At 49.4% G+C, this 14,957-nt stretch overlaps 1 protein-coding gene across 1 annotated transcript in view; it reads right to left on the bottom strand.

Annotated features, from left to right (window-relative positions):
• LOC122125287 (CUB and sushi domain-containing protein 1-like) overlaps window positions 1-14,284 on the bottom strand; it is a gene marked incomplete at its 3' end in the record, with an annotated part of 693,202 nt that extends 678,918 nt beyond the window's left edge. Inside the window, exons 1-3 of the mRNA XM_042699884.1 lie at window positions 14,277-14,284; window positions 13,769-13,845; window positions 9,346-9,562 (exon numbers count right to left, since the gene is read on the bottom strand). Of these exons, the coding sequence (XP_042555818.1) occupies window positions 9,346-9,562; window positions 13,769-13,845; window positions 14,277-14,284 (302 nt within the window). The remainder of the gene's footprint in view (window positions 1-9,345; window positions 9,563-13,768; window positions 13,846-14,276) is intronic.
• Between the last annotated feature and the right edge of the window lie 673 nt (window positions 14,285-14,957).

Here is a 14,957-nt window from a genome sequence, read left to right as displayed (position 1 = left end):
TATATATATATATATATATATACATATATATAATGAAATTCTATGCTTCCATCAGAAAGAGTGATGTTGTCCCATTCATAAGGAAATGGAAAGACTTGAAAAAATTATATTAAGTAAGCCAGACCCAAAGAAACATAGACTGTATGGTTTCCCTCATTTGTAACAACTAGAATATGTCAAGGATAGTCCTAGCGGAGGATCACAATAGCTCGATAGCTATCTGCATGCAAACATATAAAATGATGCTTATCAAAATGAGCTCCAAGAAATGGAAACAAGAGGTCTTTATAATGTACTGTTTGCAGTTATTTCTCTTTTTCCCCTTTGGTTTCTGCCCTGTTATCACTGTTTTTGATTTCTGTGCACACTGTTGTGTATATGTTTATCTGATTTGGGGAAGGGAAGGGGAAGCACAGAAACAGGGGGACAAAGGGTGTCCCAACACAACAGTGGTCACTAGACACCATGTTGGAAATAAACTTTACAACTGGGAGGGAGGGAGGGGGAAGTGGGAGAAAATGAGGGAGGGGCGACATCGTTCAAAAAGAGAAATACTCATCACCTGACTTATATAACCGTACATCACCTTTACAATAAAATCAAACAACACCGGGCAAAGAAGAAGGAAAGCCAGCAGGGTCAGAGTCCGCCAGAGAGGGGCACACCAGACTCCTATTAGAGCTGATGATTTTCCTGAGCCCCACCCACCCTGACCACCTTGGGTCTAAAGATTCCAGCCAGGCTTGTCTCTCCTTGACTTTCCTGAAGATTTCTGAGTTCTTTAATTAGGTCTTCAAGTTCTCTGTGCAAGCAAGAAGCAACCTAAGCTATAAGGAAGTCCAGCCAAATGCCTGCCTTTTCGACTATTTTTGATGCATTCAAACACAAAGTCTGCCATATTTCTGCCTAATGGAGAGGTAGATAGATGTATTTACCATGAAAAATGAAACTGATTCATATTTAAACAATCAGACCAATCCTACTAAAGAGTTTGTGACTTAAATTAAAACAAGTTTTCAAATGTGGCCCTCATCTCTTAAAAATCATTTTGGGAAGTTCTACTTTTTATTCAATAAAAATAAATTCTCTATTCTATGCTCTCAGCTACTAAAGGTAGTAAAAAGTAAGATGAACTCATGCTTTGCCAATGAACCATTTTTCAATGGAGGGGAGCTGGAAGAGCCAAATACTAAACTTAAAAGCTGGTCATTCAACTATAAGTCTGGTCATCCACATAAAACTATTTAAAAACCTAGAAATTATAGGAAGTCTGACTGTAGCTCAATTGCTTATTAATATGGATACTTTCCCATAAGCTATTTTAATAACCTATTTTTACAGATCCCTACCATGAAGAATAAAAGCTAATTAACATCTTACTGACTTCTCCATGCTTTGTGTTTCCTTGTCCTAGAAGGCAAGGAATATATATAGATATAGATATAGATAGATATAGATATAGATAGATATGGAGATATATATATACCCACTGTATATGTAACTATATGGATAGCTATATACATAGTTATGTATATAGTTAAATAGTTACATAATTTTATTTCCCTTTGGAAACAAATAAAACAACTTTTCATTAATTTTGGTTAAATCTGTACGGAACCCTCTTTCTGCACCCACGGTCTCAGATTTGATGTGTCCCTTTGGTGGTTTCCTCGGTTCCCCCCTCATGGCCTGCCTACCACCTCTCTGGCACTCCTGGAGAGCCCTGCTTCTGCCAGACCCAGCTGGGCCCCTTCACTGGAGGTCTGGACTGGGGAACTGTCGCAGCTAGATGAGGTCTAAGGTCATCACAGACAAGGTGTGATCACAGAGACTTTATCTTAGCACTTGGATATTTTGACTTTGACTACCTGAGCATTTTAGGGATATGTGTACATCTCTTCTGTGTAACTTCCAGACAGTATAACCCCATACACCTACCAACCTGTGACAATCAGAAATGGTTTAGATACTGCCCTGTCTCCCCTAGGACATAGAATAAATCACCCCGTGGCAAGATAAATTGATGTAAATATAAATATATGAGAAAGAAAGAGAGGAGAGAGTGAAACAGCAATATAGAGAAACAGCCACAAAAATAGAAGCATGCGTGCACGTGCGTGTGCGTGCACACGCACACACACACACACACACACACACTTACTATAAAACTTCAAAAACAGAGAAAACATACAAAACCAAACATAAAAAAGACAATTAGAAAACCTTCTAGCCATCTCACTGATGATCTGCTAGGAACACTGTAACAGCCTCTTTTTGGGTTAAGGTAACATTTTACCTCAATTAAAATGATCCCGGCTGGCACAGACCCCTCTGTGACCCTCTGGGGATGGCTGGCTGTGGAGTCCCAGATCCAAGGCAAAGTCACCGCTAGCTACAATTAGCAGAAGTCAGGGATGCTCACAGTGCCTGTAGCCCCATGGCTGGGCTGTATGGAGACTTCTCATCCATCATTTATTTAATAAGAATAAACCCTTCTGAGAACATGGACAGTCTAACATGGCCTATTTTCTAAAGCAAAATTCAACGCGCTCTTTTCACGTGAGCAAAGTAACTATCTCCTCATTACTTCTCCTATCCATTGCAACACCCAGGTAATCTACTCAATAATCTCTATCTACATTCATCTTGGACTGCTGTGAATTTGAAAAATTTTATTTAAAAAGATAGGAATTTAATGCCATGGTTACGGAATATAAAGGCATTTGCCCAAGAATCTCAAAAGTTGAATGATCAGATCTATACTATGGCTGCGCAGCATGCTGACCTATCATATGCATTGATCGTTAGCATCCTTTCGCACCCTGGTTACGATGAGTATCTTGTATTGAGCACTATACTGGAGCAGGGCTGCATAAAGAAAATAAACAAAAAATAAACAGCAACAAACAACCACAAAGAAAGCAAAGCCCCTCACACAGTGAAGGTCACCAGCTCTCCACCAAAGAAGCCCCAACTTTTTGCTGTTGTTGTTGTTGTTCATTTGCACCTGCTGCCTACATTGCCTGTCCCAGCACACCCACGGTGCCCATCCAGGCTACCCACGGTGCCCGTCCAGGCTACCCACGGTGCCCGTCCAGGCTACCCACGGTGCCCGTCCAGGCTCACCCACGGTGCCCATCCAGGCTACCCACGGTGCCCATCCAGGCTACCCACGGTGCCCGTCCAGGCTACCCACGGTGCCCATCCAGGCTACCCACAGTGCCCGTCCAGGCTCACCCACGGTGCCCATCCAGGCTCACCCACGGTGCCCATCCAGGCTACCCACGGTGCCCGTCCAGGCTACCCACGGTGCCCGTCCAGGCTACCCATGGTGCCCATCCAGGCTCACCCGCACCATCCTGGCCAAGCACACCGACCCAAGCCGTGGGTGAGGCACAGGGTGCCACGGCCGGTTGGTGTCAGATGAGGCGAAGCCCATGCTGGCTTCCACACAGGCTCCGGCCTTGGTCCTCGGAGCCTCGGCTAGCACAGCAGCCACCTGATGGCTGAGAATCATGGACTATGCTAGGATTTTATCACACAATTCACCCACAAATGGCTCCCTGGGGAATCTCGCAGTGACACTGCAACCGGAGGGTGGGATTCCATGAGACCAGATCTCCGGCCCCATATCACCACTTGCACCTGGAACCTTCTCCCAGCCCTCAGAGGCCGCGCTGCTGAAACATTCTCTCGGTTAATGGTCCGTGGAGGGTGGCTAACGCTTGTGCACTCGTGTACTGCACTTTGGGGAACCTAGTCAAAAGCTGTGATATTCTAGCAACACATATTCTGACTTCCTAATTTCTACACTCCTGAGCCTTCCATTTCTACCCTCTTCATTATCCTCATTGCAGACAATCAGGAATCATCTTGTAAGAGTTAGAGAGCGTGAGAAAGTGGCGACAAAGGCTGAAGCCCTGTATCCCACAATACTCACCGAATAATAGGTGTTGATTTTCCGCATTTGCAGGATGCAGTGTATCCTCACGGGGTCACATTTATTCATTCTGCTATATTTTAATGGGTCTCTCTATAGCCTTCAGTACCATTATGTTAACACAGCTGGAGACTGATGTCTGGCTCAACTTCAATTTTTCTCTGATTTTGAACAAATAAATACTATTTCGCACTCAGAGAAAACGTGTCACCTGTCAGTCCCAACATCAGAGAGGGTGACAGAGATGCAGGGCAGGGCCCTGCAAGAGAAAAGGGAGGAGCACAGCCGCCCCACAGGGAGGGGGGCAGGGCACAGCCGCCCCACAGGGAGGGGGGCAGGGCACAGCCGCCCCACAGGGAGGGGGGCAGGGCACAGCCGCCCCACAGGGAGGGGGGCAGGGCACAGCCACCCCACAGGGAGGGGGCAGGGCACAGCCACCCCACAGGGAGGGGGGCAGGGCACAGCCACCCCACAGGGAGGGGGCAGGGCACAGCCACCCCACAGGGAGGGGGCAGGGCACAGCCGCCCCACAGCCACCCCACAGGGAGGGGGGCAGGGCACAGCTGCCCCACAGGGAGGGGGCAGGGCACAGCCACCCCACAGGGAGGGGGCAGGGCACAGCCACCCCACAGGGAGGGGGCAGGGCACAGCCACCCCACAGGGAGGGGGCAGGGCACAGCCGCCCCACAGGGAGGGGGGCAGGGCACAGCCGCCCCACAGGAGGGGGGCAGGGCAGAGCCGCCCCACAGGGAGGGGGCAGGGCACAGCCACCCCACAGCCGCCCCACAGGGAGGGGGCAGGGCACAGCCGCCCCACAGGGAGGGGGCAGGGCACAGTCATCCCACAGGGAGGGGGCAGGGCAGAGCTGTCCCACAGGGAGGGGGCAGGGCAGAGCCACCCCACAGGAATGGCCTTCTGTGGCTCCCACACCCGGACCTCACCACCACAATTCTCACTCTGGACACTGCCCTCGGTTGTGTGAACACAGGACAGTAACATCAGAACAGAAGTGGAGTCCAGCAAGGGGGCTGACTGCCAGGGACACGGGCGAAGTTCACGGCCTGCACCAGCCAAGCGCAGAGGGAAGGTTGTGTGGTCTCTGTTTCCCTTGGAAAGTAAAATAAATGCAACCGGGTTCTGGAAAATGGACCTCAGAGTGGCAGAGGAACAGCTCAGAGGCAGAAACAGGAGTCGTAATTGTATCACAGCGTCAGCTCAGGACGAGGCCTGTAGAGACATGAGCTACATGGGGAAACGTGCACAGGGCTGGAGCAGGGAGGAGCCTGGAAGAGGAGCGCAGGGAGGAGCCTGGAAGAGGAGCGCAGGGAGGAGCCTGGAAGAGGAGCGCAGGGAGGACTCCTGGAAGAGGAGCACAGGGAGGAGCCTGGAAGAGGAGCGCAGGGAGGACTCCTGGAAGAGGAGCCCAGGGAGGAGCCTGGAAGAGGAGCACAGAGAGGGGCCTGGAAGAGGAGCACAGGGAGGAGCCTGGAAGAGGAGTGTAGGGAGGACTCCTGGAAGAGGAACGCAGGGAGGAGCCTGGAAGAGGAGCACAGGGAGGACTCCTGGAAGAGGAGCACAGGGAGGACTCCTGGAAGAGGAGCACAGGGAGGAGCCTGGAAGTGGAGCACAGGGAGGACTCCTGGAAGAGGAGCACAGGGAGGACTCCTGGAAGAGGAGCACAGGGAGGAGCCTGGAAGAGGAGTGCAGGGAGGACTCCTGGAAGAGGAGCGCAGGGAGGACTCCTGGAAGAGGAGTGCAGGGAGGACTCCTGGAAGAGGAGCGCAGAGAGGGGCCTGGAAGTGGAGCCCAGCCATGGGTGGAGCTGCTGGTACCAGGAAGCTTCCATCTGGAAGTCTCAACTTGCTGCATGCACACATCACGGAACAGAGAGGGGACAACAGGCAGGACTGTCACGGTGTGTGTCCTGGCAGCCAGAAAGAAGCACACAGAGCCCGCGCCGCAGCTCTTCCTGGAAGCACCTTTGGCTACGGGGTCTTGCTGCAACATCAAGCTTTTAGGATAGTGACTGAGCGATCAGACCACGGTGGAGAGGGAGAAAGCATGAGGTGCTGTGCCAATATGCACCCAGCTTTCATCAATAGAATCTGACGGCTCAGAAAAGTCAATGAGGAACTGGGGAGAAGTCTTGCTCCAGCTTTCCAAACCTACATGTGAAAACTGAATTTATCGATGGGGTACATGTGGTACAAATTCTGTATGTGTCGTCAGTGTGTTTGCACTAAAGAACTAGCCCGGGAAGAGCACATTTATAAATTATAATGTGTAAATTATAGTTTAAGTTTTTCTAATTTTAAAATTTTGATGTTCAAACTGCAATAAACTCAATTATTCTAAACTTAAGTGTTCCATTTTGCAGCCAGGAATTAACTCTGCCTCTTATGTCCATTCAGAAAGTGGATAGTGAATATATAAATAAAATATTTCAAAATACATTAAGGAAGCACATCACATTCAATACACTAACCATGCAGTAGTGATGACATAAATATGCGAATTAGATTTACAAATCAAAATGAACTAGATGTGTTCTACCCCACAAACCCATTAACAGTCTATGATTCCGTCCATTTCAGCTGGCCTCGGCCATGGTAGCGCTTTATTACTGAAGCAGTGCAATTCTTCCTCCTGTGGTGAGCCAATAGTGACACGCTCTTACAGTGAAATACTCATGTCAGTGACAAACAAGCAATTCTCCCGTCAGCGTGTCTTCTTAGCTACTGCAAAGACCCTCGTGAAGCAGAGCCGTGGCGGCTCTCTGGAACAGCTCCTGGGTGGCCGCACTGCCCGGCACTGGACTTCCCTCGGCTCACCCCAGCACAGCTCAGGTGTGGTCAGGTGACTGTGGTTGAGACTAAGTCAACGGCTCGCCGATAGAATGGGGAGGAAACATCACCCCAGTGCTCTCCCCGGAGCCAATGGCCTTCGCTACCACCTGTAACCTGCCACTATCTGAGGGTCATCCTGCAGATGACCCTCCTTCCACGTTTCCCGACAGCATCTGCCACCTACTTCTAATTGTCACGTATTCAACCAACACGGCAGTTACCCATCAGATCAGACTTTTCTTGCCAATTGAAGTTACGATAGCTAGAATAGACCCCCAAAGAGCCAGGGCACCCCCTAAGAATGGCACCCACCTAAGCAGGCCAGGCGCGGAGACAGGAAGAAGAATTATGTCATTCGACATTAAGATGAAAGTTTCAACCTTACTTTAAGGACAAGACACAAGTTGAGACCTGACCTATTATTGGGTGATGTCCCCAATGGGAGGAGACAAGAAACAAAAACCAAAATCCAGACACAGACGCTAGAAACTCACAGGGCCCCCTGTGTTGTTTGTCTCTTGCTGACAGTATCTCTCTAAGGCTGAGGACCACCGTGTCACACAGCCATCCCCCATTGAGGGGGTGGCTTCCCGGGGTAGACTCGCCATTTTGGATATGACTCATTGGGCCCTCAAATTAAGACACAGGAAACCAGCCACGTGCGGTGGCCCAGGGCTGTCACGGCAGCTTCCCAAAGGCATCGTACAGAGAAAGACTGTGCTGCAGACAGGCACGGTGTCCAGCAAGTCCCAGATCCCAAGTTCAAACCCCAGTGCCACCAAATATTTTTAAAAAGCAAAGACATGCTAAGTGCAATTGTTCCAACCTTAATATTTCCATTTTCACTCCTGTCATAAAACTGAAGAGCACAAGGAAGCCATATTATAGAGTTTGTTAACAGAAAAATGATATTAATATCATCCTTCAGAAATAAGAGGATTATGAATTATTGGAGCTACTGAGCAGCAGGCAGTCAATCGAATTAGCACACAAAACATATTTTTCTCTATGTGAAGGAACGATAGGAAATGGAAATATTAAGGAAAGGAAAACTGAAGGCATTTTAGTATATATTAACTAGACATTATTAATGAAAAAGAATTAATTGTAACGTCAGTTCTATGAGTTGCTACTTGATTAATGTGCATTTTAATTTATTTCCCTGCACTGTGTACAGTCTGTTTCCCTTTGCTATTTTAACATGCCATCATTCCCAAAGAGTCGGACATGCAGATATAAAGTAAATACATTTAGCAGAGAAGGGTGAGAGTTAAAAAATCTCATACAAACTGACCAAGGATATACTGCAGGAGCTTTGTACAAACAACCAAAGGTAGCACCATAAATCCATAACATGAAAGAAGATTTATTTAGCCAACTTAAACAGGAAAGGACCACTCCATAATAAATGGAAAAATCTTGTTTCTAAACACAGACAACAAATATTGCAGAAAAAGAAGGTATTTTATATTTGAAAGTGGATAGTGAATATATAAAGTATTTCAAAATACATTAGGAAACACATTGTATTTAATACACTCACCATGTAGTGGTGATGACATAAATTTGTTAACTAGATTTACAAATCAAAATAAGCTATGTATTTCACCCAACAATCCTATTAATAATCTATGATTTCGTATGTTTCAGCTGGCACTGGCAGTGATAACATTTTATTATTGGAGCAGTGCAATTCTTCCTACCGGTGGTCAATTTTTGTTCAAACTTTCAGACATTAAACACAACCTCTGACTAATGCAGAATTTTAAAGCGAGAAGATGTAGACTTTGTTGACCATGGATGCATATTTTTAAATAAGTTCACTGAGGAGGAAGATATTGCTCATTCGTACAGATTTGACAAACATGCCTTGTCTTTCAAATATGGAAAGACTAGAAACAATAAAAAGTGTAAAAATCACTTATCAGAATCAGTGAAGAAAATCTGATTCTTTGAAAGCGATACTCCTCCTCCTGTGCTAATTAAGAAATGCTACGTGGACGTGAGAGGAATGTTTAAATAATTCCATGGAATGCTATTTTTCTTTCCTTATGGTAAAAATCATACATCAAAAGAAAAAAGTCAATGTTGCTTGTCTAAAAGAAAATCTCTCCAGAGGATTCAGCAGCCTGGGCCGTTCCTCCCCAGCCCACACCTGGTGTTCTCGCTGAGCGTGTTTGCTCACACACTGAAGGTTCTTTGTATTGTTGTCTAAATTGTTCTAGCTCCCTCATCTTTGTGATTTCCCCCAATCCACAGTGCTTGAAGACAATGATGCGCCGTAACTGGATTTAAATTACCTTGACGACACTGCTCCACAGATCTCCAGCAATGTGAAATCTACAAATGAAGTCAACAATTGCTTTCCAGGAGAAGTTTTCAAGTATAACCAAGACATCGTACATGATTTGACAAAAGCCTGACATCCTTAGTTTTCCCTTTGCAGTGACTTGACTTTTCCTTTCTGATTATGACACTTAATAATCATCCCACATATATTTTGGAACCCGGATCCGCAACGTCTCTGCCCCGCAGACAGTGCCCAGAACCCCGCTTTACCTCACTTTCAGGTTCCCTTGCTGCGGCTGTCCATCGTAGACCGACAGGATGTCGAAGTCCTCCTCGAGTGCGAAGGTGTGGAAGGAGAGCTGGATCCTGTTACGCTCTCCAGCGATCACCATCCAGGTGCAGTTGGCGTAGTTTGGGTACCCGTGGGGGAAGCCGGGGCTCTCGATGGTGCCATTCGGTCCCTGCACCAAACCGCCACAGTTCTGACCTGTGCGAGAGAACATGAACACAGCGCGTCACGGTGGGCTCCGTGTGCTGGGACTTTGTCCTAGCTCCCTGTGAGACTCCAGCACAGGGACTGAGTGGAGGACAGCGTCGCTGGGCACCGGCTGAGACGGGGAGGCCAGTGGGAAGGCTGCCAGTGTGATGACAAACTCATCCTGGAAATCCGGGGAGAACCTCCAGCCTCACTTTCACCCGCGGTTTCCCAGGTTCCAGACCACAGGGAGATAAACGCGACGCCAACTTCCTGCAAACGCTATGCTGAGAGAGCTCCGCTAAGACGTTCTCGATGGGAAAAACTGCTTTAAAAACAGATAAGAAATAAATACAAAACTCACAAAATAACGTGATTAACATGTACGCAGGCAAATACACGCGTGAACTGGACTGCTGGACTTGAGCCAGGTCTACAGCAGGGAAGCCAGGCAGGATGCAAGACCCCAGGGAAGTCGAACGGAAAGGCCTGAAACCAGAGGCTCTGATAGTGCGGGAATGAAAGCCCAGCCTGTCCAGGCACAAACGGACCCCAAGCTCCCACATGGCCTGCTCACAGACGCGGCCTGCTCACAGACGCCGCCTTCCGGGATGGAGCAGCGAGGGAGAAGTCTATCAGCAAAATGGTGCAAGTGGAGCTGGACAGACCACCGGCGCCTGGCCCAGCCCCCCGCCACGTGGGATGGGGTAGCGGCCAGCCATCCGCAGGCCGCCACCAGGCAGAAGGAGGGGAGACAGGGCAGGGTGTGGACGAGCAGCCTGCAAAACTGCCTCCTTTCTGCCTCTGATTCCCAGGATGTGTACAAGTCCAGCCTCGGCACAGCTCCCGGGGCAGAGCCCCGAGTGGAGACACGGGATCCCCGCCAGCATCCTCGGCCGACAGGCCGGCTCCCGGGAGCACGAGCCACGGTGGCAGCCGGTCCCACGGGAGTCCTTCCCTTCCCAGCCTCACCAGTCCCTCTTCCCCAGCGGTGATCTCCAGCCACAACGCCCCGGGACTGCTTCTGCTGCCTCCCTCCCCACAAACCCACTTCCAGACGCAAGCTTCCGGCTCAGCCTGTTCCCCGCTCCCGTGTGCAACTGGTGATGAGACCGAGCAAGGCGCAGACAAAAGACATCTATCCATATCTACATATCTCTGCAGCGCCTGTATTGACAGAGAGAGGGGGAGCGGCGGTAAGTTTGATTTCTGGTCCCTTCCTGCCACACTCTTCGCGCCGTGGCAGCATGTGTACATGTCCCACAGACTTAAGATGAAGATGCACTTCCTACTGCTCTGTCGACAAGATGCTTCATTAAACTCTTCCCAAGTGATCTCAGCATTTAATTGGCCTGCTGTTGGTGGGGACCAGCTCCGGGAATCCATTCCCAGGCTTTTCCTCCTTTCCAGACTGGCCATGTCTACCAGATATTTTAAATGCTTGAATTCAAATGTTTTGTCAGTGTGACTGGGAAGGAAGTCTGGAAGGGGCCGAGGTCACTGCATGCAGTGTACACACGTGGACACAAGAATCCCAGCTGTCATCGTTGAACTGCAAATGGAAAATAATTTCTAAGTACGTTTTATCAGGCTGAAACCTTCCATGGTAACACTATCAGGTGCATGTGGGAGTTCACTAAACCTTAATTTTTAAAGACTTAATGGAAGAGGTTTAGGAGTTTAAAACCAAAGACCTAATAAGAGGTCCATTTTCCCACTAAATCCAAACCTAACAGTAACAAAGTAACAAGTAGATATTAAAGCGGTAGGGTTTTGAAGGCTATGAAAGGTCTTTAAAGAATATGGCATTCTTGATTTATCTAGCAATTCTTAGCTCACAGTAAATTTTATTTATTTATTTATTTATTTTTTTATCAGTCCTGGGGCTTGAACTCTGGGGCTGGGCACTGTCCCGCAGGTCTTCAGCTTAAGGCCAACACTAAATTACTTGAGCCATAGTGCCAGTTTTGGTTTTCTGGTGTTTTGTTGGACATAAGAGTCCCACGGTCTTTCCTGCCCAGGCTGGCTTTGAACCGTGATCCTCAGATCTCAGCCTCCTGAGTCACTGGCTTCACAGTACATTTTAAAAATTGAAGATAAATTGGGTTAAAGAAGATCAAAGTCAACAGAAAAATGTTGTGTTGAACCAGATGACATGATGTGAACACTTTCCAAGAGCTATGTGTTGAGGAGGGATTAGGAGAGTTTTCCGGAAGGAGCCAGAAGGGACAATTTTCCCCAGGCCTTGACAGAACCCGCAGACATGCCAGAAGTCCTCAGCGAGTGGCTCTCACCTCCGGCTGTACTTCATGGTCAACTGGGAACCCATAAAGTCTCTGTGCCTAGGATAGAGTCTGATTTACCTGACCTTGGCCGAGCATATCCAAGACAATCTGGAACAAGCCCAAGCTAGAGATCTTATGCTACTATTGCAATATCTAATGGCAGTGTCATGGCAGTTAGGACACAGATATATTGGTACCCGCCAAGAGAACAGAGAAATTACAACCCACCCAGAAGCCGGCACCAGGTTCAGTTCAGGGCAGAGCCTCTCCGCCGGACTGAGGATGGGCCAGTTGGCTAAACAGATGGGAACAATAAATCTTTCTTCCCTCTTCACAGTGTTGAGCGCCCGGAATATTCTGCTCACTTAATGACTGCCCACAGGCAGGGAGGCGTTGGGTAGGCCTTTGCTTGGAGAGATGCAGTTTTATAGATAAGACGGCAGATCCTATGCAGAGTCTTTCTAGAGCAGTGAGTACGTGTCTATGTGTCTGTGATCATCTGACGTGGACCTTGCTTCAGAGAGAAGGGATGGATATGGCCCGGCCTGTGAAGGCCATGCACAATGTGACACCGAATGCTGAACCTTGCCAAGAAGGAACCTGGAGCTGACACCGAGGAAGAGAGAGAAGTCCTGGGGAAAGAAGGCTGTCCAATGTCACTTAATAAGCACAGGCAAGGCAATCATTATGACTTCAAATTTCGCCGTTGATAATGAAATCCCACACTGACTTATCTTTAAGTAACACAGTAGGGGGAGGGGAGACAGGATGAACTTTAACCTCAGTGAGGACCTGTGGCTGCCCCTGGCACTCTCCCTTCTCCTCCCCATCCACTCGGTGGAAACACTAAGTTACGGCTTTTACAGGACATGCAAATTGCTGGGCAAATGAAAGCTTAGGCTTTTGATCTTCAGAGTCTGCTGCTTGACCTTGGCCGGCTAGGCTGCGCAGCTGGGTTCACGGGGATCTGGCGACCCTTCTCAGGCAGGGGCCTCCGCGCCTGGGAGAGGGACACCGCTGTGAGCACTGATAAATCTTTTATTTCCTGTAATGGCCCTGGAGTAGGGTGGATGGTGAAATGACTCCAGAATCTCAGCTATCAGGAGACCTCAAATTTCAGTGATGGAAGCAGAAGCTTTCCTGATCAGATAAGAACTTTCTGAAGGGGTAAACAAATCAAATATGCATTAACTTCTGCATTATCTTCTACAGTTTCATCAGCTATTTCCGGGTCTGCTTTACTTGGAAAACGATTCATTGTACAGGACTGTGACCTAAATTGCCCTTCAGAGGGCTTTGATTAAGGTGCTTCAAAATTAAAGTCTGCAGGCCTTTCTGCAGAAACAGCCTGCCCTGGAGGAAGTTTTAAAAACATGATATTTCTTCACCTTCCAAGAGCAGCTCAATGTCAGCTGCCCGAACCGAGAGAGAGCCTGAGGGGAAGGTGGCTGGGTTTTAATCCCAAACACTTGGGGAGATTACCCAGCACACAAGCCAAAGAGAAGTGGAAGAGCCCGGAGCTGGAGAAGCGAGTGGGGCCTCCACCAGCAATCCGGCCCTGCTGCGGACGCCTTGACTGGGGAGCAAACATTAGGCAGCCCTCACGCTGCCAGTGACCCGCACGGCCAATCTCCACAGCTCACCGAGAAGAGGACAGCCTTTCTCTACGCCACGCGTGTTCATTCCCGCCTCAAGACTTCCGCACTGCTAATCCAGGCTCCCTGGTCTCCCGAGTGCCCTTCCCCGCCTCTTCCTGCAGCTCCTGCCTCTTGGGCAGGTTTTCCAGACACGTGCGGTTCAGGGGGCGGCCGGCAGCCACTCGCCGTCACACCACACCTCGCACTTGTTTATCTCCTTGTAGCTTGCACCACTCGGGAAAACAGCTTGATTGTTTTCCTCCATATGAATTTTGACAAGGAAGAGCGCGACCTACCTTGTTCCCAGCCCTGTTTCCAGAACAGGGAAGAACTTCCTTTTCCATGGGGCTGGTAGACATGTGGTCTATATCCACTGGAAGAAAGGGGGAGGCTGCGGGGATCAAGAGACTTACTAGGGCTCAGCGGTGCGAGGCCTGCCCGTTCAGGACGAAGGTGGTGTGCTGGTCCTGGCCTCTCACTCCCACTGAGCAGTCTGAGCACGCAGGGCTGCTTAGCCCGCTTTCACCCCCTGCTGCGGGAGGCTCCTCAGTGTCTTGCACACCACGGCTGTGCGTCTGCCCAGTGTGCGCAGGTTGTGCACTGCCCGGCGCCAGCTGTGCCACTCACACAGACCCAACAGCTCATCGGAAGTTGATGGCCAACACGTAGCTTGCTGTGGGACTTCCCACAACAATGAGATCGAGCAACCCCTCCCCCCCCCCCGAAGGTGGGTCGGCCAGACCGATGGCTGGAAAAATAAACAGCTATGGGATGATCAGCTGGGACCCCTCAGTTCATCCTCACGTAGCCATCGTGCCGGCCCTCAGCTTCTAACTCCCTCTTCATCCAGGGCGGCAAGCGCCAGCCCAGTCTCTGCCCTCGCGTGGCCTGGTGTGTGATGTTCCTGGAGTGGGAAGGCGTAGTAGTGACATTGCACAGACACAGGAACTCGCCACACAACGGACAACAGCCAGGAGGGGCTGACACTCCTTCATGACGGTGGCCTGAGTGGAAGGGTATGCAGCTGATTCCGTGATTTCTAATTAGAGCCCGGCGAGCACGCGGTCTAGCCTTCCCCTTCAAGCACCCTTGCCTGCTTTCCGTTGGCTTCTGCTCATCGGTTTGTCTAGGCTTAGCTTCCTAGATGGCAGCACAGTAGATGACCAATGAGAAAAACAGCTGGCTTACTCGAGTAAAGCATAGGAGTATGCATAGGAGCAGTGATCTGCCCTGTGGTTAGCTCCTCGTGTTACCTGCTTTGCTGCAGCCATTGGAAATGCAGGCCGGTAGGGGCAGCTCAACTATGTATGGCGGGGCAGGAAGAGGGTGTATGCAGAGACTAGAAGCCATTTGCCGTGTTAGCCGAGGGGCTGGGGTGCTGAGACAGCATGGGGAATTTGGGCGTGATGCTCAGTAAGCACTGGTTCAAGACCCCAGCCCACAGGTGTGGGACGGTTTGAACTGTGAATCAAACAAGCTCCCGCT

Source organism: Dipodomys spectabilis, unplaced genomic scaffold (assembly GCF_019054845.1).
Source record: "Dipodomys spectabilis isolate Male_0828 unplaced genomic scaffold, ASM1905484v1 ptg000263l, whole genome shotgun sequence".
In the NCBI taxonomy this organism is placed as follows: Eukaryota; Metazoa; Chordata; class Mammalia; order Rodentia; family Heteromyidae; genus Dipodomys; species Dipodomys spectabilis.
This window is presented reverse-complemented; position numbering and strand designations above follow the sequence as displayed.